This window comes from Lottia gigantea (genome assembly GCF_000327385.1).
Source record: "Lottia gigantea unplaced genomic scaffold LOTGIsca_188, whole genome shotgun sequence".
NCBI lineage: Eukaryota > Metazoa > Mollusca > Gastropoda > Lottiidae > Lottia > Lottia gigantea.
Window position 1 is genome coordinate 193300 of NW_008708349.1, and position 27869 is coordinate 221168.

The following is a 27869-nucleotide window of genomic DNA, read 5'->3' on the forward strand; positions in this document are numbered from 1 at the left end:
GCGTGAATCTGACAATTTTTCTTGAAATGGACACTTTGTTTGTGTCACAGATGCAATCAACAGGGCAACGTAATGATATTACGATGATATTTTGAATTGTTCCAGATTACGTTGTGTAGAGATCTATAAATGCCCTAACCTAACGATGAAACAAATATGTTGGTAGTTTTGAGTCAGCATCTCTCAAAAATCCGATGAAGGACATGGCCGTGTCAAAGATACAGAAATTCTCAGTCACTTTGGTATATATTTGATCCTACGTATGCAGTAATAATACGCCTAATAAGCTTAATAAGAATAAACCACTTTTTATAAGTGTAACCGGGTAACCCCATGGGCCTACTGTCTCTATAAATTTGTCGGCAACACTATCATAACATTGTTGTAACAACATCCTGTCGATGTCTTTGATGTATTTCATCATATCTATATTTAGTTCAGCAGGTGTTCAATATGCATGCTTAGTAAGATGTAAGGTTACATGATTTAACTTAATCTAGTCAGTTGCAGATAGGGCACTGAAGAGACAACATGGTTGCAGCACTGTTGTGATGTTGTTTTCTGTGCTTGTTGTCCTGTCGGGAGTTGGCAATTCGGGAGAAGGTCAAATACAGTCAGATTGGTCTGTATAAGAGAGAGAGAATTAAGAAAAGGAAAGTGGCAATGAGTTGGATTCCTAGGCTATGTTCAGATATCTCTGTTGTTTTCATGTGATGTACATGAACTAGCCTATATAAGGTTTTGTTTCATTCTAATCTCAGCTTGTTTCTGTGTGGAGTGGGAATGCCACCTAAGCTGACTCGCTCACACAACGATAACAGCTTGCGATCCTTTCTACCCCTCGATCTTTCTCGGGTTAGCAGTTGTTTTTACAGCTCTTGATATTGAGAAAAGATGACTTATTCAAGGTCCACAGACTTTCAAAAGCCGACCAATAGAACCCACAACTGCCGTAAACAAAAGGCGATTTTTTTAAAAATTTATTTCGATATATACACTTATATAAATAACAAAATTGGTGGAATTTATCACAAAAAAGCAAAAAATTAACATGAAAGCCAGACAAAACACAGAACGCAGGATCGAAATTTCGTAGCTAATATTACGCTCTCACTAAAGAACAGGCATACACGAATCTCGAATTAAGATTTGGCAGACTAAATAAATAATTAACAGCTTTTTTGTATAAGTTTTTGGAATTTTCAGCACTCTTTGTCACACTCTGCATAAAGTTATGCGTCACGACGGTGACGTGACGGACATGACTGGAATCACTATTGTCACAATTTTGGTCCAGGTTCACTTGCTTCGTCATAACATGACAGTCACTTAAAGAGCTTTGACACTCGAAATTATCGGGTTCAAAGGTAAATTCGGCATTGTCATAATCTAGTATAAATTCATCTTCGATATGTAAATCTATTGAATTTTGATCTATGCAACGATCTCGTTCGCGGGCTTCCTCCAAATTCTGAAAAATGGCGTCAATTTTGTCATCGATGTCATCGAGCATATCCTTACATCGAGCAATGTAATCGCTTGTGTCACTTTTCCCAAGAAGTCGCCGTTCGAGCATTTCATACCGCCTTTTGTTTTTCTCCACCAGATCTGAATAGTAGTTCTTCTGTCCCATTTCAAGTCGATCTTTGGATCCTTGAAAGCTTACTGTCCTGTTCATGATTGTCATATGGATCCCGAACACTTAAATGTATTTTGGTTCAAAATAAATCTCCTTGGTCAATGACGTTGTGCTATTAAAAGCAGCCGGAGTGTTTTATGGTCTGTGCTATTCGGAAGTAAATCTGCTGAAGTAAATCTGCTATGGGCCAATACCTATCTCCAAATATATCTCGGCCTTAAATTCCTACCTAAACCAGTGTTCGTATCTTCTTAAAATTTGAGAAAATCGGATTCAACTTTTATACAGTCAGTTACTTACTACTTAATTTCCAAAATGGTTTTGCGCAAAATTTATAAGGGGCTTGCGTTAATGAACCCAAGGCAACGTTTACTGCAATTAAAGTCAACTCTTCAACGGCTTTCATTAAGATAAGTGAAATTAATATAATTAATCTAATTAATTAAGCGACAATCTCGTTTAGTTGTCACTACTGTAAGCTTAGCTATAGATTAGCTAATCCTTTTAATGTTTTCAATTTACTGACACAATTGACAAAGAAACACTTTCCAACAAAGGTATATTATGTACACCCGAGAACCAGTGGCTCCACTACCATAGGAACTGGTTGAACCACGTCAACGAGCCCCCTACCCAGAAAATTTATGCAGGAGAGCATAATAATATGTTAAAAATAATTTCCTGGGGTAGAGCCCCTAACTCATCTAATTAGGCCACTACCGAGAACAATTCTTAACAGAGATGAAATTAATGGAGTTTTACGTCCTACTTTTCTACAACATGGGGGCTAATGAAGACAGATACCGCCATGCAGAGTGCAATGAGGGACATTTTGCCAGGACATCGGCATTAGCCTGCTATTTTCGATTTCCAACTGTCGAACCCCCCTTACCTGCATTACTGACGGTGGGAAACCGGTTGAAAAATCCGAAGTTATTATCTCGATTTATGCCGGGATTGAACCCTGGACCTTCAAGTAAGCGAGCAACAGCTACCTCATACTACCAGAGACCGTGTCCGATATCCAATCCTAATTTCACTTTCGATATCGGGAGATATCGTTTTCATGCAAAATTTTGGACTGCTTGTTAAGAAATCGACTATATTTGTGCTGACATGGTAAAATAATGTGTTGTCTTGGTAGTGCGATAAACAGAGACTGCACGTTGAAGATCTCTCGACAGTTGGGAATGCACAAAGTACACGCCACATTGGGCACTTTACATGGTGTTAACCTTCTTCAATAAATACCAGACAGAAAAATACCTTTCATTTAGTAAATGATATAATAACAATAATGATATTTATAAAAACAATCCCTAAAATAAATTATCCTCCTATTAACAAATAAAAAATCTCCCTCTAAATATTCAGTGGTTGTCTAGAACAGTTGTCCATTTCCATCTCCTCCTGTTGTATCCGGAAAGGTGCTTTTTCCTGGTTTTCTGCGTCTTTATCGTTGACATGGTATTTATCGTCTTTTGCCTCCTGTAATGTATAAGGGAATGCATTCTGGGCTCTTTTGTCTCACCAAAAAGCGAAAAGTCTTGTTAATGCACATCTCTCTACTGGCATCACGAGCACATACAAAAACATAAAATTTAGTTTTTGTGTAACTTGACTTGGGTCGCCCATGCAGTGAGTTAGACGCCCTCTCATTTAGGGTCCAGGTTTAAATTGCAACAGGTGGATTTTTCGCTCCATTTCCTTTGAACACTGTTTTGACAAAGCGAACAATCTTATAGAGAGAATATTAGGTCTTGCTTACTCTTGTAAGTACGTTTGGAAGGTAAGGTCATGTTTACGTTATGATTAAAATTAATCATTACCTTTTGATATTTTACGCCACATCGTAAATGGTGACGTACGGATTCTGGTAGACAACAGCAAAATCCATCAAACACAGGATACTTTAACCGACTATCGACATCTTCTGCTTTCACTGGACCTAAAACAGAGATGCCAATGGGGTGATTTTCATAAAAGCACAATCATTTTCATTGGATATTTGAAGCAATGCCAGCCTGCTATTAATGTTATTTTGCAAATAGCATCTCTGCAGCAATAACCTGGATTGACTCCACTAAAACATTTTATGCAAATGATTGTATACGAATGTAGTCCAGGCTATTTTTAGAAATCTTCTGTAGTCCAGGCTACTTATAGAAATCTTCTTTCTCTCTCCCTTTTGGGGTTTTTGCATGCCTGTTTTTGGGTAACTTTTGGTCTAGATTTGGAATTTGATATCTGAAATTGCATTATCTTTAAGATTTTGGTGAGATGATGAGAGACCGGAAGGCTAATTCTAAAAAATAGCCGTTTTGTGAACTGCCAAACTCTAGCGGATGAGTAAAACCGGTCGTAGTCTACTTTCAATTTTAGTAGCTCAAAACTTTTATGGTCATCATATATTGAATTTTTTAGGAGACACTGAGGATTGGTCAGGCTTTCATTCGACATATTGGAAAGCTTTCAACGAGATTTCTGGAAAAAGTTCTAAAAGGTTGAATTTCGTGTTTTAACATGGGAAGAGATTGCAAATGAATTAGTGGAGTGAGTTCACATGCCGCCTAAGCGAGGGAGAGGCCTCAACCTAATTCAATCTACGGCCCGAACTCATTCAGTTAATCCAGTGCGCATAACTAAACGAAATCTCTGTATGCTGTGGGCACACGCACACGATTTTTGTCGACGATTCGAATCTTGGGTAAAATATCGCATGTGCCCGTGCTTCCACGACAAGACCATCGCGTTGGCGACAGGATTAAATCCTACAAATTTTGTAGTATCAATAATGATATTTGTCGCCGATTGTTTTATCGTCTGCAAGACAGAGCGTCATCATCCAATCAGATTCATTTTCCTTTCCATTGCCCGATTGTCGACATAGTGGAAAACGACCGACTGGAGATGTTTTCCCTGCAGCCGGTCGGTGAAACTCTGGACAAAACTCTAGTTGGCGACAAATATCGTCAACCCAATCCATTGGTGTGCTCGCAACATAAGTTAATGGGAAAGAAAGTCTAAACACCAACCTGTTATCAGACTAACAACGCATCCTATGATGAACACTGTAAGAATGCCAACTATATCGAACCAAAAATACGACAAACTGTACAATCTATCCAAACCTTCTCTGAAAAAAGGACCAGGGATATATAGATCAGTGCTTCTCAACCTCAGTGAGATCATTCGTCCTCTGAAGAGTTCTTCAAAATCTATTGCTCCCCAAAGTAAATTCAGTCAAATTAAAACGTATTTCACTCTAAAACTGTATTCATATCTTAATTGACTAAAGCTTATTTCATGCTTAATGATCACAAATTTTGATCAAAAACTATCATTCATTTATTCAAAACAGTATATATTTGTATGACCATGTCAAAGTTTGTTGTGGGTTTCTGTCTGCTCTGGCTAACATCGTCAAAAACGATCATACATTAGTTTAGAACACCATCATACATTTGTTTAAAACACCATCATACATTTGTTTAAAACACCATCATACATTTGTATGACTATACCCAAACTTTTTGTGGATTTCTGTTTACACTGGCATCCTCAAACACGATCACACATTTGTTCAAAAATATCATACATTTGTATGACCATGTCAAAGCTTGTTGTGGATTTCTGTTTTCTGTTCAAAACATCGTCATGCATTCAGATGATCGTGTTGACGAGAATGAACACTTTTATTTGCCAATTAAAAAAAAAAGAAAAAAAAAGACACTTTCTTACGGTTCATAATTTTCATATATCCTAATTTTATCTAAAGCTGCCATAGTGTAATTTTGTGGCAAGGTTGAATTGTTGTCTACAATACACTGATCTACATAGGTTGGTGGTAGTTCTGGAGTTTTAATTAATGTCGAACTGCTGAGCGAACCAAATGAGATCCAACATGTCATCAAAACACCTGATATAACTCCCGCAATGGCACCCTGAAATAAAGGAAATTAACTGCGTTCAAAATAGAAATATTTTTACATACAAAGCCAATGAGCATTTTAACCTGACAAACAAAACTATCCCATTCACCAAACATCTCTTCCAAAGTATGACGAAATCGGCAGCAATAATTGTAAACGAGAAGTACTATGAGGTGTGTCCTCTATATTTACCCTACTGCAGGGATTATTCAAATGTAACCTTGTCCCCGATCCCACGTTACAATATAACCCCGCACTTGTTGCCGATTCGCTCTTTTGAATTTGGCCTCTTCTATTATTTTTATTCATCTACGAGACAAGTAACTTTGTCCTGACAGACCCCGGACCAGACCACTGACAAGGAGGAACCCAGCCTGTAACTGCATCAGTGTGGGAAGACATTTGACAAGGTAGTCGATATTAAGAAGAATGAAGATACAAACCTTTGCATTTGCGAAGGGAACCAACATTGCTAATAAGGTTAATCCGGATAAAGGTCCAAGAAACGACGCCATTAAACTAATCACTACCTGAATTCAAAATGTAAAATTCCAATGTGATCAGTGGCTCTTGAGGTTGCTGTCCGCGAACCGTTCAACGAGTTCCTATGGTTAAGTATCCTTCGACAGTTGGAAAAGTGTCTATTGCAGTCAAGGTATAATTACAAAATTTGGAACAGCTCGAAATTGTGAAGATGCCATAGCTACAAATCAATAACAAAGGCTCTAAAAATCCTACCTGCGTTAAAGGACCTTTAACATAAGATATGAAAAATGCAACGGCAACAGATATCAATCCAAATATCAAGACTGAAAAAATATAATAATTTACAGAGCATCTGACTTTCAACAGACATAGTCTATAAATAAACGAATCTTCATTTCAGCTCAACGTCGAAATTTGAGCCTTAAAAATCCATGTGTGTCAGGAACTATCCGCGTTTGAAGGTCAAAATGACGACTGGTCTTTTCTTGAGACTTTACCATATATTGCAAAGATATCTATAGAAATAGAAAGTGCAATTTCTAGTTTGAGGTATCTTGGAAGGAATTGCACAATTTTCGTACATTTTTGGTATATGTTCTGAAGACAAATATATTCCTGATCCAAATCAACCTTCGAAAATGTCCCTTTAACACAGAAAACTAGAGGAAAAGCACTGTAAAAAAAAATGCCAAAAGTTGCTCATACCCACTAATCTGCCGATTATGGTTTTAGTTTTATCAGATAAACTGGGTTTTATAACGATGGCATAATCATCAACAATGATGGCGGAGGCGACACTTAATCCTGATGACAGGGTACTGAAAACAGAAAACAATTTGTATTCTAACTTGTCAGTTTTACTGCACACAGTTAGTCTAAGGGATTTTAAGGCATTCCCCTTTTATTCGACTAAATTTCGTACTTGTGCTGAGGTTTCATTTCACTTTTGTAAATTTTGGTGAAATGTTCTTTTCACAAAAGCGCGTTTAGAAATTGCAGAATCTAAGAACAAGTTTTCCTACCTTAAACATGCACTAAAAAGTGCGGCTATAAACAGACCAGCTAAACCAGGCAGTGACTTAAACACGTCTATTACGAATAGTGCTATAATCTGAGAGTATATTAAAGACATTATTAATTCACAGATTGAACTTATGAAAATAGCAACAACGATATATACCATACAGTGTGCTCAAAGATTTGAGGTTTAATGCTGCAGGCTAACGAACGGTCTTGGTAGGCGATTTTTGTCGCCGACCAGAGTTTGTCAAGAGTTTCACCGACCGGCTACAGGCACACGAGGAGACACAAAATCACTAGTCGGTCGTTTCCCACTATATCGACAACGACTTGCGGATTATGCAATTAATAGAAAAATGAATCTGATTGGAGGATGACGCTCTTTATAACAGACGATAAAACAATCGGCGACAAATATCAAACTTGTTTGATATTATAAATCTTGTCGGCAACGGGATAGCGTTAAAATTTACTAGCGTTACTCAAGATTCGAGTCTGCGACAAAAATCGGGGAGCAAGACTGTTCGTGTAGCCGGACCATATGCCAACAACTTTCATGGCTGTAAGCACATAGGACGTCTCCAATTAGTCTAGTTAATCTATCAAATGACAATATTGCACAAGAATGTTGTTGTTTTTTACTTTATACTGAATAATTATGTGTTCTTTGTCACCTGTAAAAAGTCGTCATGCTATTTCCAAATGGATTCCTCTTCTCCCGTCAAAGAAAAGACAAGAAAAAAATCCGTTGATACTATCTTGAAAAATACTGAGATCAATCCCAGACCTTCATGTTTAGAAGCATCACGACCAGTGGCTCAACAAGATGAGTGGGGGCCCGTGGACAGACGTGGGTTTTTTTTTTATTCTCTTCAACATTCTGAAATCCCGGAAAGTCAATTTAATGCCTCTGTATTTAAGACATCTATTCTGTAGTTGATGTTATTTCACTCATTAATATATCATTGGTTACTTAGTGTGATTATAATTGTATAATTTGGTACATTTATTGTTCTATTTTGTATTTTATTTTATGCCGATGTGACTCCCTAAGGGTTGAGCTCGTGTACGTGGTTCAACCAGTCCCTGTTGTATTGAGCCACTAATCACTAAAAACTCTAGACTGAAAAGATGGTGGTTGTGCCTTTTAAGCTTCGAATAAACGCCAGTGGTTACATGGAAGGCGCGACCCTTACCTGATTGGAATTTTCTATCTCTTCATTAGCCAAAGGATCACATCTGATCTTGCTATAATAACCGTAGATGATCAGTCCATGTGCAATAGGTATTAGTGTAGTGATAAAATATAATGGAATACACATCAGCAGCGCTCTAGAATCAAGCATTGTTATGATTAAGAACTATGTAGGCCACGTGGACGTCCAATGACGATTAGAAAAAACGCATCTTCGGAGGTGTGGAAAATCTCCGTAAAACAGGGCCTAGTTTTTCTGACTTTACTCCAGCCGACAACTGTGAAAATATCCGTCAGAGGCTTGGATATAGGAAGATGTTTCGGACCAAAGAACCTCTATTCGAATTTTATTTCGATAGCCAGTTTAAGATTGTATTCTTAAGTATTCACCTTTGTTTAAATCAGAGATTTCCAACCTGGGGTTGATTAACCTCAAGGTGGGTAATATTGAAATTTCTTGGGGAGGTTTGAGCCGCCTTGAAGCCTAGCATAGATTTTCTTCTCATTCAGATTGGATATTTTCTTCAACATGAAAAAGATTACAGGGAAACGTTCAATGATCCTGAAAGGGGTAATTGAATAAAAAAGATGGAAAACCCCTGGTTTAGATACAATTTGGTAAGTTAATCTCACCTCTCAGAAGTCCTTTGGTCGGATGCCGATGATATCCTTTGAATACTTGCTTGATTTAGGCCAAAACTCAAACCCTTCACTAGTCCACCGAAGAGAAGGCACCAAGTTGTATGACGAACTGATGGGTTGAAGTCAAAACTGTAAAAATCACGAAATAAGAACAAGTAATTCCCCGAAAGTGCGAATTGGATACTTTTCAATTCCCATATTCAAAAAACGTCTTGTAAAAATTATGATATTTCTCTTAAAAAGTTGATAATTTTACATTTGAAATAAATAACTCCACAACAAGAAATTACACATGAAAATGGCCAACATTTTAAATTTGGAGTTTGGAATTTCTCTTTTAAAAAAACTTTCTCAAAAATTGTTTGAAATTTTCTTCCGGTTGAAATTATTTGACGAGATTTGGGGTTTCAAGATGTGAAGAGGATGGGAAGGGACAATTCTAGGTAGGTCATCTGAAAAATAAGGATGCTTGTCATGTACGGAATTCAATTTCCATTGGTTTGATAATAAATATGCTGCAAAGAAGGAAGAGTTAAGATCAATCATAGTTTATGACATACATACTTGAATAACGTCAGTCTTTCCCCTTTGAGATTGTGTTCATAAATTTCGGCCGGTCCACCAGCATCTATAGTTCCCTAAAATGAAAACAGTTTATTAGAAAAAATTCCCCGATCAATTCAAAGCAATAGTGTTACATAAGGTACCTCGGAAATAAAGAGTTTATTATTATTTTTAAAGGATTTGTACTCATTCTTCATTGAGCATGGTTTTTAGAATGAACATGTGTTACGAACTCTTGAACATTACTAGTGTGTGATAAATGTACACATTGTAGTTGGACAGTAGGGTGGAAGCCATTGGTGATGATCCAATATCTCAATGACAATCAACAAAACTACACAACACTTGTTACTATGAGCGATGACTTATCTATGTGAATCCTTGATGTATCGGAACTGGCTTATTGCTGATCATATCCAAGAAGAACAAGGTATCATAGATTAGGTACGACTCGAATGGTTTTGTCACCAGCTTTACCTTGATCAAAACTACAATGGCACCTAGGATCATAATGCCAGACTGAAACACGTCCGTCCATATTACAGCCCGAAATCCACCCTGAAATAAATTGATCAAACATTTGATATGGAGTTAGACACAATATAAAATCAGATTGGACGTCCAATTGGGCTGGTGAAACTATAGTGTACATGGAGGGATCGACAGCAGTCACGGTGACTAACCTTCAAAGCCTGTACCAAATGGAGCCTCGGGTTATTTTTCCATCCGAACAATGTACCTTCAGGCCCATAGCTAGACGTGATTGTTCGCAGGGATAGGTGTAAGGTGTAAAGTTGGAGTAATGGAATAGGTCGGTTATATTTCTTTGGGGGTCATTCATCCATTTTCATCTGTAGGGCCTGTGTACCTTATTCTTTGTGAGTCTGTATCGCATTACACCCTAATCTTATCTTTCTTTTTTTATGCATTTAGTTTATTGATCTTTTCTGAGAGCTCCAATAGTTAATCTTGTTTATTTGATATAGACCGGATGTTTCAGAATTAGAACCCACCTTCAACAGCATAAACTAAAATAGATATGGACAAAACTGAAGTGTGTCAAGTACTTATTTAAGTGACACTTTGAGTATAAAATAATCGGTTTGGCCTCCATCTGTCTGTACCACAGCATGCTTTCTTGAGGGTATGATTTTAGCGAGTCCCATCAAATACAAATTCATTAGATAACGCAATTTCTGTGAAGAAAGGAAATGCTTTGAAATACAGTGACCTAAGATAATGTCCCAAATCTCCTGTGAAGAAAGGTGACCAAAGGGCGGAGAGAAATGAAGTTTCAAAACTTACAGTGGATGTATAAAGTATAGAGACACTAGCTAAAACTATTATAGACCATTCAAATGGAAACCCGACAACTGAAATAAGAAAGTGAACTGAATTTTACGTCCTACCTTTCTTCACCCTATTGGGCTAATAAATCGGGCATCGTCATGTAGTGTGCAATGAGGGACACTTTGTCATTACAGCGGCATTATCATATTCTTTTTTGATTTCAAACTGTCGTGGGAGTTCTAACGTTCACCACCTGTCGCACACGTCAACGTCGAATGACTAGACGTTTTTTTTTATGTCAGCTCCTTCGACCTACAACACCAACAGTGGGAAACCGAGTTGAAAAATCTAAAGGTATCGTCTTAACCTCTGCAGGGGTTGAACTATGGACTTCCAGGTTAACGAGCAGGCGTCTAACTCACTGAGTCACACAATTGAAATCAAAGGATACTTATTATATCATTTTCCAAAGATACAAATATTAAGTTTCTATTCCTATCTTCCGAGTCGGTATATGGCCACCTGAATGTTGCCTTTCCAAAACGATCGGAAGACATCTAAGGAAGCTAAGCTTTAAGTAAATTCATAAATAGTGATTTACCACTTACCAGCTTGCAGGGCGATGGCTGGACCAAATAACACAACTCCCATATATATAACCTACATTTACAATCATTAATATGAACAAATAGATTATATCTCATCTCAGGATACCGAAACGTATCAGGACAGCTAGGTTGGCAATTGATCTAATTATCAATTAACAAATTCTGCGGACAGAAATTAGCGGTTGAGCAAGAAAATAAGATTCTAGTCCACAGACTAGCTTGATTTATATCGATTCGTTGCATACTACGATTACCGAGTTGGTAGATATGATTTCGGAGAAGTTCACATTTGAGGAAGAAAAAGATCATAATTAGTCTCAAAATTGTTATTCAGATATCGCATAACTTAGCATGAAATATACCTCGTAGGCGTTAAACAGCACTGTCAAATTGAATCCTATTCCACCCATCCCACCACCACAACCTATGAAATGTTAGGGTTCAATTTAGATCGAAAAAATTTTATTTTCAATTTAGCACACCAAATTTCAATTTTTTTCCGCATTTCATAAAAATTCGGTATCGATTTTGTTACTGGCGTTAGTTCCCTCAGCTTATAGAGACTGTTGAAAAGTCACACGCTAAATATGCAAGTTTGTTTGATTCGCAGATCGTCGTGATAAATTTATTTTTGGCTAATCATAGGAAATATTGAATCGCAAAAGGGGCCATTTTGTGACTTTGTGACGAGTCTATATAACAGATGGTGTTGATTTGGTCTTTTTGTACCCTATAGGACCAACTGGTGTTAATGCCATTAGAGAAATATTATCTAGTTGAATTAGATATGACGGAAATAGCAAAGAGACATTATATACCATTTATTCTTCTATTTCCTATTTTTATACCACCATTACGTTATTTGTTCAAATCAAAGCGGATATTTTCGGCAATAAAGACTATCTTCATATCTTAATCGCTTTCAGCTTTTATTATAAATATCGAAAATGAAATAGGTAGACCATTATTTTTCTGAACAACTCAGTCAATAACATCTCTTCCAAAATGAAGTCTTTGTTTGTGTTGCTTTGCGTCGTTGTTGGTAAGTTATGCATTTTCATTTGAACAATTCCAGTGAGTTGGACGCTGGAGACCAAGGATTCAATCCCAGTAGAGGCTGATATAAAATCTTTTTTCAACCTGTCAGTGATTGAAGAGCTGACTTGGAAAAAGCCTTTGTCTTCTTTGAGATCAGTGTGCTGTACACGTTAAAGACCACAAGTAGAAATTGATGAAAGAAGACTGCCGTTCTCTTAGTGAAATACCTAGTGTGTGTCATGCTGAAGAATGTGTTGGTTCTTGTCAGACACAGGAGCTGATGTTCTTTATGGAATTTCCTGTGGTAAACACCAAAGACCACACATTCTGCTTGTGTATGCCTATCATATTGAACAAATAGAACTGTTGAGCTGGCATGGTGTTAGTCCTATGAGGTACAGCAGCATATTTCTGTGATGGAAAAGGAATCGTCTCTGGATATGACGTAGGGATACCACCGTCTAAGACCCTGTATCGGCGTTAATATCGGTATTAATATTGCCGTTTTTATTTTTATTTCAGCTGTTGCTGTAGCCAGGTCACCAATTCCACAAGAATTGTGTCCAGAATTAAACTGTCCAGATCTTAACTGCCCATCGCCTCAATACCAGGGTATGACTGACGATGGTTGTCATACCTGTACATGTAAGTTTTTCAACATGGGATACTGGTAGCTCTCAGGTATACCACCAAACACCACAATGTGTATCCAGAGAGCACCCGGGAAGATTTTCCAAACTTAGCAGTTGCTACCAATGCTTTGCCAAAATTATGTTGGTTAGGATTTCGGTTTTCGATCTGCGGTTCAGATCGTTAGTACTTGGTTTATTACACCTAGTTTGCTGATTAGCCAGTTATCTGTTAAAGGTTGACCACTGTATAGCTTCCAATTGAGTACCAAACTATTGAAGGCTTGGGCACTATATTCCAAGAAGCCTGTTTACTGTTTGTGACCGAACGAGATAATTGTCGATTGTCCAATCCCGATCGTAGGCACAAAAAACCAAGTACTGGCGATCTGAACCGCAAAACGAAACCCGAAATCCAAACAATATATTGGCGAAACATTGGTAACAGCAGTCTCTCATCTCCTATCTGATGCGCCGACGTGAATAAACAAAGATACCAAGGTTTGACTATGGTACATGAATAATAGAGTCTGCTTAGAGAGTTTCTCGATTGAAGTACAGTATAGCACAATTATTGGCGAGTCATATCATCGCATAATTCGTCTACACCAAACAGTATTTTAAATAATGTTCTGAAAGTAGGATTGACTAACCTCTCTGCCCCATGTATATTTTTAGGTTGTCCTGGTGCTATGTGTATGATGTACTGTGCCAATGGATTCAAAGTTGATAATGACGGTTGTCCATACTGTTCATGCAGAGGTGAGTTTCCCTTTATACTTCCCCTCTCTCATTTAGAGGTATATTGTTGGCACTCATGATCGTAGTTCTGAACGAACGTCCGTTTACATTTCCCCGTTAACATAATTTAGTGTGCGCATCGCTCACCTAAATAAACTCAAATTTGAGCGAATATTAATCTCACATATTAAAAATGTCATAGAATCTACAGTTTTTAACTGAAGACAAAAAATTTATGTTCAGACATGGACATTTCTTGTTGATTTTTTCTTTTACGTCCTACTTTTCTGCACTATGTGGGCTATGAAGGCCTTGTAGGGTGCAATGTGGGACATTTTGCGAGGACAGTGACATTAACCTGCTCTTTTTCGATTTCCAATTGTCGAGGGATCTTTATCCTGTAGCACATGGGGCCTCGGTTTATTGTCCCATCCGGACGACTAGAGGCTTTTTCCATGCCAACCCCTCTTACCTGCATCACTGACAGGGGGAAACCGGTTTGAAAAATCCGAAGGTTTTATCTCGACCTATTCCGGGATTGAACCCTGGACCTTCAGGTTAGCGATCAAGCGTAACACAGTGAGCCACCGCGGCTGAGCCATGGTGCTCATATCATCAAGGCGAGATGCAAGTAGCTTGTTGACGGATGTCCTTTCATATTCGAAATAAGTTAAGTGGTTGCTATATAAAGTCATTATCAATAGAGTCATTAACATATCTAATCTAGCATGATAATATTATTTATCAAAATCGAGTCTATACAGAACATTCTACATAATTTCCATTTTCTTCGAAATAGCCTTCTTCCGGGTGCGTATTCCCCCCCCCCCCCCCCCCCCTCCTCCCCATATTACCGCATGCATTGGGCTGAAAAAATACCTATCCCAAGTGGCTGTAATCCTATAATGGAAATCATGTTAATTAATAATATATTTGTTTACATTTTAATTTCAGGTCCATACTAAACGTAAATGGAGTTTGATGTCTTTCAATAAACATGTTAAATTGAAGAATTTGTGTTTCTATTCGTGTTTAAAGAAAACAAAAATTTACCAGAGCAATTTTGTTTTGTCCTTGAAATCATGTCATTTTCGCCATTTTCGGGGGTTGGTTTGGGTCTTGAAAATATGTAAATCGTCATCAGAATTCCTAGAAATATACTAAAATATCATAATTCCCTCTAAAATATATCAAACTAGAAATTTAACTTTCCATTTCTATATATCTTTTCACCTATGAACTTATAAATCTGGACACACATGGATTTGAAGGCTCAAATTTCGTCGGTGAGCTCAGAATAATATTGGTTAGCTCAACTAAAACATATCCCCGTTTATTACTCTGAAGTACAATTGGTCAAGCGATTCTGTCCTCTAAGGATTAATTCCAATAGAGATGAAATGGTAAGGGACAAAACGAGAAGGGACAAAATGGGAAAGAGCGAATTGGGTAAGGAGCGAATCAGGGGAAAAAGACGGCCAAATCTATTCCCATTTCGACCCTTACTATTGGGCCCCCATTCAAATTCGTTCCTTTTCAAAACTTGTCCCACTTCACCCATATCCGATTCGCCCAACCTATTTCACACCCCTTTCAGTTAATTCCTATTTTACCCCTTCCCAATCCCTAGAATTTCAAAAAAGGCTCTGATGTGCCACAACCAGTCCCTATTGCTAAGCTAAATCTCCTCTCCATTTGTTTAAAAAAAACAACACACGTCTTGCACGAGCTTCTATTTCATTGGATAAAACGATAACGTGATCAAATGGATGCCGTAATAAGTTCAAGTTGTCAATCATTTTATTTATGATACAAGTGGAATACACCACGTGTCTTAGTCATTAACATATTTAAACTAACTCATACTAACAGATTCGATTATTTAAATATGTCAACTCGTATATATACTATTACAATCATCTTTTCCTTAAAATGATATAAACAATATAAACATTAAGCAATAATGATAAGAAAGGAGAGATGAATATTAACAATGGATTTGAATAACGTAAGCAATAAAAAATTAAACCAGAGAAATGATTTTCACTCCTGATTCACCGCCTCCTTATTTATAACAAATTGGTCAGAATTATCTTCACATGGCTTTAAGGCAACATTATTCTCAATTGACAAATTATGCTCACACCGAATACTTCCTTTCATACTCCGAGATTCATCTGCAGTCATGAAATGTGGAGGAAGGTGCAGGATCTGAGTCAAGTAGCTATTTTTTCAGATTTTATTCTTTGGCTCCATTGCTATTTTAGCAAAAATCTCGCTAAACTCAGATGTGATTTGGCGATTATTAACGCTTTTCTAAAATAGCTGGGTTAGAATAGCTGTAACCGCTATTTGAGCGTTTTCTCGTTTTTTTCGGCTCTGGTCATTTTTATAGTAGCTAATAGCGGCTATTTTAGCGCTTGAAATGTGGAGCCTATATCTGTCCGTCCACAATTGCTCGTTTACACTTTTGGACAGATTTTCACAAAACTTGTTTTAAGTGTTTTTATCACCAAATGATGAACCCTATTGAAAAATTTAAAATATTTAATGTGGGCTATTGCCCTTGTTCGGATGTAGACGACACTAGATGAAATTATAAATACCCAAGAGGGAACCCTTTTGAAAAAAAATCATAAAAAATTTAAAATGAGTTTTTGCCCTTATCCTTCAAGACGCGTATAATTTTTTGTAACCACTCTATAGGGCACAATACTTCATAAGCTGGTGACAGAGGTATGTTACTGCATATGAATGGGAAATTAACAATTGGAAAATCAAAGTCGTCATAAAGTCAAACACAAATATCGTGATTGTTGTAGAGTAGCAAGTCCAAATAGGAAGCTTAAGTCTAAGCATCGGTAGTGTCTTTAATTTCCAACTCGATTTTATCCACTAAGTCTCCAAAAACGGCGTTAATAAGTGACAAAAAGTCATCTTTGTGTCGGAAAGTCGAATTGAAAGAACGGGCTTGCTGTTTATTGCCCTAGCATTGGAGGTCTTGAATAAATTGCGCCTCTTAGGCATAGAGAAATACGTCAGCAAGCAAAGGAGCACAATTAGTACCCATAAGAATAAAAATCACCCAAAAAAGTTTGTAAAAAGTGCATAACTAAAAGTTGAATATCCACCAGTTGGCATTGGTCTTTCCAAACAGCTGGAATAACGAGGACAGGTGACTTGATAAAAACATCATAATAATAGTGGTATTTTGTTGAATATCGATAATTTTCGATTGCTTGATCTAATCGTAAATAAGCTGTGTTCTGTGTACAGGGGCACCCCCCGCGCCCTAAGCCAGGGGGTACAATTATAGGGCAAACTGACCCATTGAGGGGGACAACTGTCGAGGCTAAATTCAAAATGTTAGCTTTAGCCTAGAGCCAGATTTTTCATTACAGTGAAAACGCGGTTTACTGTATAGTCGTGTTCTTCACTTCTAAAGTAACCATCCTCCGCTTTTTGTCGAGTCGATAAACGTAATGGTGTTTATATATTTTACGCATCTGGTGTAACCAACATTAAATTAGGTAATGTAGTTATAATAAGGTATGACGGAAACAACACATAGTCATTATATATAATCATCCTCCCCATTTCCTAATGTTATATGGCAATCATGTCGTTTGTTCAAATCAAACCGGATATTTCGATAATAAAGACTATCTTCATATCATAATCGCTTTCAGCTTTTATTATAAATATCGAAAATGAAACAGGTAGACCATTATTTTTCTGAACAACTCAGTCAATAATATCTCTTCCAAAATGAAGGTTTTAGTCGTGTTGCTTTGTGTCGTTGTTGGTAAGTTACGCATTTTCATTTGATGATTCTTCGGTCGCTTCTGTAGTCGTCGCTCAGTTACTTGGACGTTTGTTGACATGGAAGCCTAGCGTTTGAATTTTTCAACCATGTTTTTGACACTGATGCAGGCTGAAGGGCTGGCATGGAAAAAAGCGCCCAGTTAGTTGGATGGGACGAAATGGGCCTTGTGTTCTACAGGGTGTCCATGCTAAAAAAAAATCGTCACTAAGTGGACACTGCAGAGAAAAGACTGCCAAAGTCTTGGCAAAATCTATCTGATTGCAGGAATCTTAGTTTTCACATATAAATAATGTTTCGATTGGTTCCTGTACGGCACATGGATTTCATGTGACTAACATCAACGTCTTGTTTAGCCACATCACTGCGTAAATCAATGTTAATATCAAACATCGGTATTAATATTGTCGTCTATGAAATCTATTTTTATTTCAGCTGTTGCTGTAGCTAGGTCACCAATTCCTCAAGAATTCTGTCCAGAATTAAACTGTCCAGATCTTGACTGCCCATCGCCTCAATACCAGGGTATGACTGGCGATGGTTGTCATACCTGTACATGTAAGTTTTTATGTCGTGTAAAATATAATTAGTCTGAGTATCAAGTATTACATTAGCCACAGGTGTTCTTGTAGCACATGTGGGTCTCAAAGAAATTGATTTTCAAAAAGTAAAGTATTTGATCAAGTATAAGGATCTCTGTTTGTTGTCAACTCATCAATTTTAGTCGACGTCATGATCTATTTGACTCATTGATTCTGCATTGTCAACATAAGGAACAACCAGAAAGTGTTTGTCCACCAACGAGGTGATGGTCTTTATCCGATTGGAGATATCTCATTCCCAACAGGGCAAACTCCGTGTGAGAAAGATTCTAAGGCTCTCTAGACTTTGGCATATCGAGTTGACCTGATGTAACCTTACTCTACTTGGCGAAGCATATCATCATGTAGTTCGTCTAGTCAACAGCTGTCTGTGAAGCTTATGAAATCTCCTATAGCATTATCACATTATTTTTATTATTTAGGTTGCTCTGGGGCATTGTGCGCTATGTACTGTCCATATGGAATGAGAGTTGGCGATGACGGATGTCCGGCTTGCGAATGCAGAGGTGAGTAGTATTCACAACGTTAGCCTTTTTGTAATTGAATGGGAAGCGGAAACTGAATCTATTTTTAGAAACTGCTTTTTGTCGGACAATGACATAATATCAATAAACTCTATATTTCACATAGGTCAAAATTAGGTCCAATACACAAGGACATGTTCTGTCTAACATTCAGCCCATGTGAACAATACAATACAATGAATGATATAAAAAACATAGAATTGGTCATCCGAAAATAAACAATCTGAGGCTTCGGACTCAGATTAAAGATCCTTCAATATTTGTATCAGAAAAGACAATTCCCTGACTATATTGCCTAATCTGGTGTAGTTGAGGTAAAGCGCCTCAATTAATTATAGTTATCCATCGAATCAACAGAGGCTCAAGGTTGTGTTTCATTTTCAACTTCTAAACCTCGTTTGTGATATCGTATCATGTGCATTACATACACCCCAAGAGATTAATTCTTTTGGACAATAAGACATAAGATGACATGAGGTCTGGTAAGATAATATAACTATTAAAGTTGTGCGGAATATAAAATAAACATCCACTATTAAGCTGTAATCATTTCGATGACGGCCATCAATATTATTAAAATTAACTTGGCTTTCTTTCTTATTTTCAGATCAATATGAAACATAAATGCAATTTGATGTAATTCAATAAACATGCTTAATCCTCCAATGGAGTATTTTTGTTTTAATTGTTTGGTACAGAAAACCAAAACCTACCAAACAACTTGGATTGTATCATGTCTACCAACTCGTCCTATGCCAATTCTTGCAGCAACGAATTTCGTTGGTTATCGGTTACATTTTAAGGGGATATTTTACTCAGTATATTTGGGCAGGGGGTTTTATGAGTGGCAATATTGACACTGACAGGTAAATTTTCGACGAGTATTTTCCGACTGAAATTTTGCAGAGCCCATTTTGACGTAGAAAATTTTCGCGAAGTATATTTTGAAAAATTACAACTCCGATGTAACGATCTCGATCTATGCCAGGAATGATCTGTGAAAGTTAAAGAAATGAGCGACTAATTTCCAAAAACCTGTACACAAATAAAGTTTTTACTTATAAATTACTTACCTGATGTACCAGAGCCAAAATCGAGGCCAATGTTCGAACAGCTTTCGATTTGAAACACAAGTCAAAATACTGCAAAAAAAAAAACCAAGTAAATCAATGGGGAAAAACAATTAACCCAATATATGAAGGTATATTACAATAATGAAATATGTTCACTGTTAAAATAGTGCTCAATACATCAATTGTAGAGCGATATAGAATACCACAGTTAAAATAGTGCTCAATACATCACTTGTAGAGTGATATAGAATACCACAGTTAAAATAGTGCTCAATACATCAATTGTAGAGAGATATAGAATACCACAGTTAAAATAGTGCTCAATACATCAATTGTAGAGTGATAAAGAATGATATAGAAATATTAAAACAACCTGAAAAAACACGTTGTTGTTCCAGCTTCACGATATACGATGCGTGAAACTCTTGAGTTTATTAGGTTCTGTTTTAATATTTCTATTAAGGCACATTATAAAGATACGAAGTTCAGCATTTTTTTTTATTTGACCGATTATCCGTTTTCTTTCGCAAAGCTATACGTTATGTCGAATTGAATCATAATGATACAAATTGTGATTTTGTACAGTTTCTATCTTGTTTTTGTCTTGAAAAGCCCTTAAATATGATAGCAAATAGTTTATTGGCTTTTAGGCAATTCGTATATCAGGGCCATACAATCATTTACATGATTATGAGTGAGGAATATCTAAACCTACTTACTTCATAAATGGTCGTTATTTTCAGTGGATAAATAACTCGAGGAACAATACGATACACAATCAAATGTGACAGTGGAACTGAAATGATTATCCAGAAAAAGATGATACCATGAGTGTAGATTTCAGCTGGAAAACCAAGAACCAAAATGGCAGATTCGAAGCTCACCACCATTGATAAGGCAAGTGGGAAGCTCCTCATGCTTCTACTTCCAACCATGTAATCATTCGTTGATGCCGAACGACGTTTTCGGGCATGGTAGATACCGATGGCAATAGAAATTATCATTGTCAAGGAAAATACAACATAGTCTGCTATATGAAATTGTCTATCGCCTGCCATGTTAGTTTCCCTGCAAAAGAATAGAAAAATATTCTTTTTTTTTTGCTCAAATTTACACCAAAATCTAGTGAAATGTGTCCTTTAACGTATCTGAAAGTTTTAAGTAAACTGTTTAAGATTGTTATGCTTTTTTGGAAGTTGTTATAAAACTACTGTAGGGATTTAACAAAATAAACGCCCAATTGTAGAGAAATACGTCTCCTAGGCATTCTAAAGGTTTCACCTAAAAATATCGAGTCTTTATGGGGCCAAATAGCAAAACTTGTTTCAGCTGTTTACTTAATTAATTAGTACATTCCGTTTTTTAACCATTTTAAAACAAACTCAGTTTGATCATGTGGATACATAGATGTAAATAGCAAATTTAAAAATATTTTCAGGTGTTATATTTTCGATGATGAACATTTTGCAAACTGCCCCTTTAACCCACAAAAAAAACCTGTACACGGTTGAGAAATCAAATTCTGCGTCTCCTGAAATCTATATATTCAGATGTTTCAGCAAAATATTAAAACATACCTATCCTCAACAAGATCCGAATTGAAGTGTAAAGTTTTGTCCAAGTTTAATATCACAAAAAAGACAACAAATACAAAATGTTTATCAGCATTATGCTCCATGATTTTTCACTAATTAAATATACAATGGACAACAAGATAAGAGTTGAGCACTACTTTAATATTTCAATTTCTATAACACTCTACAAGTGATGTATTGAGCACTATTTTAACAGTGGTATTTCTATAACACTCTACAAGTGATGTATTGAGCACTATTTTAACAGTGGTAGTTCTACATCACTCTACAATTGATGTATTGAGCACTATTTTAACAGTGGTAGTTCTACATCACTCTACAATTGATGTATTGAGCACTATTTTAACAGTGGTAGTTCTACATCACTCTACAATTGATGTATTGAGCACTATTTTAACAGTGATATTTCTATATCACTCTACAAGTGATGTATTGAGCACTATTTTAACAGTGATATTTCTATATCACTCTACAAGTGATGTATTGAGCACTATTTTAACAGTGATATTTCTATATCACTCTACAAGTGATGTATTGAGCACTATTTTAACAGTGGTAGTTCTACATCACTCTACAATTGATGTATTGAGCACTATTTTAACAGTGGTAGTTCTACATCACTCTACAATTGATGTATTGAGCACTATTTTAACAGTGGTAGTTCTATATCACTCTACAAGTGATGTATTGAGCACTATTTTAACAGTGGTATTTCTATATCACTTTACAAGTGATGTATTGAGCACTATTTTAACAGTGGTAGTTCTATATCACTCTACAATTGATGTATTGAGCACTATTTTAACAGTGGTATTTCTATATCACTCTACAATTGATGTATTGAGCACTATTTTAATAGTGATATTTCTATATCACTCTGTGATGTATTGAGCTCTATTTTAATATTTATATTTCTATATCACTCTGTGATGTACTGAGTACTGTTGTAACAGTAAAAATATTTTATTATTGTAAAAATGTCAAACATGATAAATCTGATCTGATCTGGATTTGAACTATAGATATAACCTATGATAAGTTTCATTCTGCACATCTGACTTACCATTTAAATCAAATAGGTAATTTACATTCATAAAATCTTGGATATATTAGATTCGTGCATGAAACACATAAACTCTTTATTGAAGATGCTCTATGAACATCATACATATTCTAATTTTAACAGTCAATCGTGTACGAGTGAGATAAGGACGTCGACCGTGTTGAACTTGCCATAGACGATGCAGTTTTATCAACTGATAATCATTAAAAATATCTAAAAAGTTATCATTCGCAAATTCCATAAAGTTAACGATAGCAGAGTATCTCCCATGGTGAAATTTACAGATCCACTCAGTGAGAGTGGGTGCTTTGTTTTGCTATCAGTGTGGTTTGTTGTGCTCTTGCAGATAAAGCCCGATTATTGAACTAAGCAATGGGGTCTTGCTGTTATCGTATCGTGTGAAAAGACATTGTGCTAGTTAAAGATTTACTGAAGTACATGGTAAGTTTTTCTTGAATGAAAAAACATGGAACCATTCCACCAATGTCTTCATTTCACAGACAAACACCTGAGGATATCTCATTTAAAAAACAGTTTGCGCCTGACTATATTCCAGCATGTTTTTACGCTTGCCATCGATGATCTGATAAGATTCTTCTGTAGCCCAATAGCAACGTTTTAACCAATTAAAAATAATGCGGTTAGATTGGTTCACTCATCACAACTGTTTTAACTATGCCCATCTTCAAGCTATTGTGAACTGTTTCCAATACCTTGACTGCAAAAGTCACCTCCTTTCTATCACTGAAGTTTGAAATGCAGCGATTTGACTGGATTGTACTCTAGCGAATACAGACAGAGTCGCAGACAAGAAAGCGTGGCGGTCATAGGTAATTTCAAATAACAAGAGAATGATTTCAAATATCGTTCGTGTTAACCACATTCTGTCTGACAAGTCAACGGTATGTCTTACATATGGCAACTTTCTGTTCCATGACAAGTTACATCGAATGTGGCACTTTACGTCTTATCTCACGACCCATGGCGACTATCTATTACATGCCAAGTGACATCGAATGTTGCACTTTACGTCTTATCGGATCGCAGATAAGAGAAGACCTATAAAACCTTCTGAAATTTCCCAGTGGCGATAAGAAGACAATCATGATTTGGACTGTGCTGTTGTTGCCATGTCTTCTGGCAAAGAATTTGCTTCAGAATCCTGGATTTGAGTCTGGTACCAATGGTTGGACCTGTCTGGACTGTACTGGGTCTATTTCATCCGACAAACGAAGTGGATCTCACAGTTTTAAAGTCACAGGACGGTAAGAAAGAAAAAAAAGAAAGAAACAACTATATATTACAAGGATAACAGCGTAGGCCATAGTTAAGGATCCTATCTACCAGTCGGTCCTTGGCAAAACCTCTTGGCATTGATCTTTCCCGGATTATTCCTTCCCATTTACAGCTGGGTCGACTGGAATTATGAGTGACTTATTCAAGGTCATCGGACTATCACACGTCAAATATGCCGTTTCTTAAAAGTTTCGTTTCTTATTTTGTCCAGTACTTGGAAATTACATTGCTCTGTTGATGTCGATAACCCGGCAAATTTACTTAATGCTATGCCACTGGAAAAATGTCTAGTCGTTCGGAAAAGAAAATTACTCGAGACCTACCAATAGTACCATTTCCATAAGATAGAGATTACTTTTCCTGATAATGAAAATATTAACAATGTATCAGTCGTTTCAGGTGCCCAATCTAAAGCAGAAAAAGTTCATTACTTTGTTTACTAGTATATCACCATTAATGGTCTTAATGATGGTTTCACCAAATAGACCAATTTGAAGCATCATCTAAATAGGTGTCTGAGGTATTAGAAAGCTAGTCACTATTTTTATCAATGTTATTTCAGACATCATGATTATTCCGGACCATCTCAGGAGGTGAACGTAGCTGGAGGACATTATTACTACTTTAAGATCTGGGCCAAACTTCTGAACCCAGGCAACGGCAAGAAACACTCCGACTTTCTGGCGTATGTGGACATTTTAGACAACAACGGTAAGATGAAGTTGAAAAATATTGACCATCCAATAATAACAATTCATACAAGCAACACAATTCGGTTTATCAAAATCTCGTCCATAGTATGACAAAATCAAGAGTATAGGTTGTATAGTAGTGGCCTTCTCCAAAGAGGAGTACCATTAGGTGTTTTGAGAAGTGTCCCGCGACATCCTATTATTTTCAATAGTAAATCGCAATTTACCAATTTTTGTGTGTGGAACTAGATTTTTTATTTGTGTGAGAGAAGGAAAACACACACTTTCCGAAGAAAATTATGCAAAATTATACAAGTCTATACTGAGAACTGCCCTCTGCCAAAAATAATTCTACTCAAGTTTCAAAGTGCTGTTATAACATTTTGATCAATGCAAAGTCCACCGGACACTTAATTTGTAGGATATATATACACAGCTTTATGGAACAACAATAACTGGTTGAATTTATATGCAACGTTTCGAACTGTTTCCCCCATCCTCCCCAGGCACATAATGATAAAAAGTGATATTTATTAGCAATTTGAAGGTGAGAGTTACTTCCCTTTGACACAGAAACAAACGTACTCTTCAAATTTGTATTAAGCTAAAGATTATGTTTTAAGGAAAACACGAATATAAGCAGGTCGGAGAAACCAAGTTTACCTATACTGGACGATGGATATTTGTTGGTGGTGATGCTTACATTCCTGGAAATAGTGAGTATCACAAGACCAGAGACATCTGCCTCCTCCAACATGAATAAAAACGCAAAACATGGTTTATGCACCATGCAATTCCACAGGTCAAGATAGTCTACAGGCCTGAATTACTGAAGAAAGTTAAATTAATTAACGGCATTGAAGACAAAATCAGTGGCAGTTATTGACACGTCTGTAAAGAGACCTCAAACGCAAAAGGACATTTCAACACGGATTCTTCCTCCGATTCGTGCATAGGGTAGACATGAGAATGTGTCACCCTTCTGAGAGAGTAGACAAGAAGTTATTGCTAATTTGAAGTCGCACGTTCACCGCTTGTTTGACCCTCCTCTGATCAGTCTCATTCAGAATTCAGGCAGAGGAGAAACCAGTCAAGAAAGAAAGGAATATTTGTAGTTTGAGGTATTCGTAGGGATTAAGTGATTTTAGTACAGTACTAGTACCCCTGAAAACAAGGACTAAATTAAACCCTTGAAAGTGCTGATGGATCTCCTTTACCGACACATCTGTTCTACGATCGTTGCAGGAAATAGCATCCTTTTCCGAATGTTCGCATGACATGATCATTTTTTTTAACATTTTTCTTTTAGTTAAAAGTGTGCGATTCTATGTTCAGATTAGTGAACCAAGTGCTAATTATATTGTTGATGATGCTAGCATGGATCAAGTAGCTTATCTCTCCAACTTTGCCAATGATGCTAATTCTGCAATTAATCGTATAAGAAAATCTGATATCTCAATTAGGTGAGACATGTTATTAGAAGCGCTGACCCTTTTTGTTTTAAAAAAGGAACCAATATTCCACAGCTTGTTGCCATATCATCGTGTCCAAACCACACCCCAATTCGTCATACTTCCACGACCATGTCAAAACCCGTATTCGTGGTACGCTGGTTGCCATATATTTAGCTCTATTAGCTGTATGCAAACATGCCAGATGGAAAGGAATATCATTATACCGTCATGGTAGAGCAACCACCCATCGATATCAGAAGGTTAAAGATTTGGTAGTGCTCAAAAGATTTCTTTTATGTTGTCAAGACCCAGTGTCGCTGTGTTTTTAGTCAACCCAGTCCGTGATGCGACCAGGAATCACTGGCACAGTAATTATCTAAATACCTATAATTAAATAGGTCATTCGGATGGGACAATAAATCAATGACCTATGTGCTTCAGCCCTTTTCGCTCTTAATTTGAGCTTTGCTACAGGTTGTGCATGGTTCCTCGAGAGTTTCTGATCTTAATATAGATGACGTTGTCGTATTGCACACCGTATGACGCTCATCAGACTAATCAAAAGCAGAAAAAAGATGGTGTTGGATGGTGAAGAGAACGAAGTCTCAAAAAAGCACTGGCCTGTGTCACAAAAGAAAAATATTTATGATAAAAACAAGGTGCAATTAAAGGTTTAAGATAATTAGATACGTTAACTTTGGATATTTCTGAACTACTATGTGTTGTAGCGTGATGATATAACTCCTTTGATTAATTTGATTTGATAGCGATAATGATCCGTCATTCAATTAACCAAATACATGTTTTTTTAGTTTAGCTGGAAGCGCCCAACCATCAGGTCTCCAAATTGAGGTAATTTTGAATTTTCTTCATGCAAAATACTTTATATATTTTAACACCCATTTTCTGTCGAGGCCTATATTTTTAAATGCGCTGTATACCTTAACGTTTATGGCAGATATGAGCGTCAGAGATAAGATTCATTATCTCGAACCTCTGTTTATTTTCTCTGTTGTTACAGGTGCAGCAAGTTAACAGTGAATTTGGGTGGGGTTCAGCTGTCGACGCCAACCTCATTGTAGATAGCAATCATAAAGCTTACCAAAACTTTTTCTACGATCTTTTTGAATGGGGTGTGATAGAAAATGGTTGTAAATGGCAATCTATTGAATCACAGAAGGTGAGATCAAACTTTGTGAAATTATTCTATTAGATTAGGTTTTTTAGAGTCATTTTGAATACTATGAATACTGGTTTTTCTAGCCATTTTGTTTTTATAAGGCTTAGCCTACATTTTTAATACTATTCCATGTAATGGAATTTACATATTGAGAAGTGGATTGTCTTTCTCAAAGATCATATCACACAGTAAGGCAGTGGTTGACTTATTTGCATACAATACTGTTAATTACTAATGTGTATTGATGGTTTCCATTTTTTAAATGCTTTTTTAAGTTTTAATCGAAAAAGGAAATATTTAAAACTTTTAAAAATATTTAGGGTCATTTCAACTACAACACACCATTAAAAGCAATTAATACGATGGAAAGCAAGGGGTAAGAATAATAAGGTATTACCTATCAACAGAATCAAATGCATTGGACAAAAACAAAGAGATGCGCTTGTAATAATTTTTATTGAATACTATACTGTTCGATTAAATATATTAGTGTGCCAAACTCACAAAAAAATGTGTCAGAATGCACCAAATCAAATCAACTTTTCGAAAAGATTTTTCTTGGAATAACCCTCTCAGTAAAAGGCTTGCGACTATGACGCCCCATTAGGATGCTGCATTTTGAATTGATCCTCTACAGTGCACCACCCCCCCCCCCCCCCACCCCCTTCCCCCCTTACCTCCAATTGAGTCCGTCTGCCCCCTATCTGTACCCCCAGTCTCGAAAGGCTGGCACTGCCACTGTCTTCATCGTACCGATTCTCTTTGGTTTTTTTATTCTTTAGA

At 36.7% G+C, this 27869-nt stretch overlaps 1 protein-coding gene across 1 annotated transcript; it reads right to left on the minus strand.

Moving 5' to 3' along the window:
• Nucleotides 1-7075: 7075 nt before the first annotated feature.
• Nucleotides 7076-20864, minus strand: LOTGIDRAFT_142921 (hypothetical protein; the record flags this gene model as incomplete). Its single annotated transcript, XM_009052584.1, has 9 exons — nucleotides 7076-7168; nucleotides 8274-8409; nucleotides 8906-9043; nucleotides 9479-9552; nucleotides 9956-10036; nucleotides 10784-10851; nucleotides 11377-11428; nucleotides 19807-19875; nucleotides 20526-20864. The coding sequence occupies 9 exons, from the start codon at nucleotides 20862-20864 to the stop codon at nucleotides 7076-7078; spliced, it is 1050 nt and encodes a 349-aa protein (XP_009050832.1).
• Between the last annotated feature and the right edge of the window lie 7005 nt (nucleotides 20865-27869).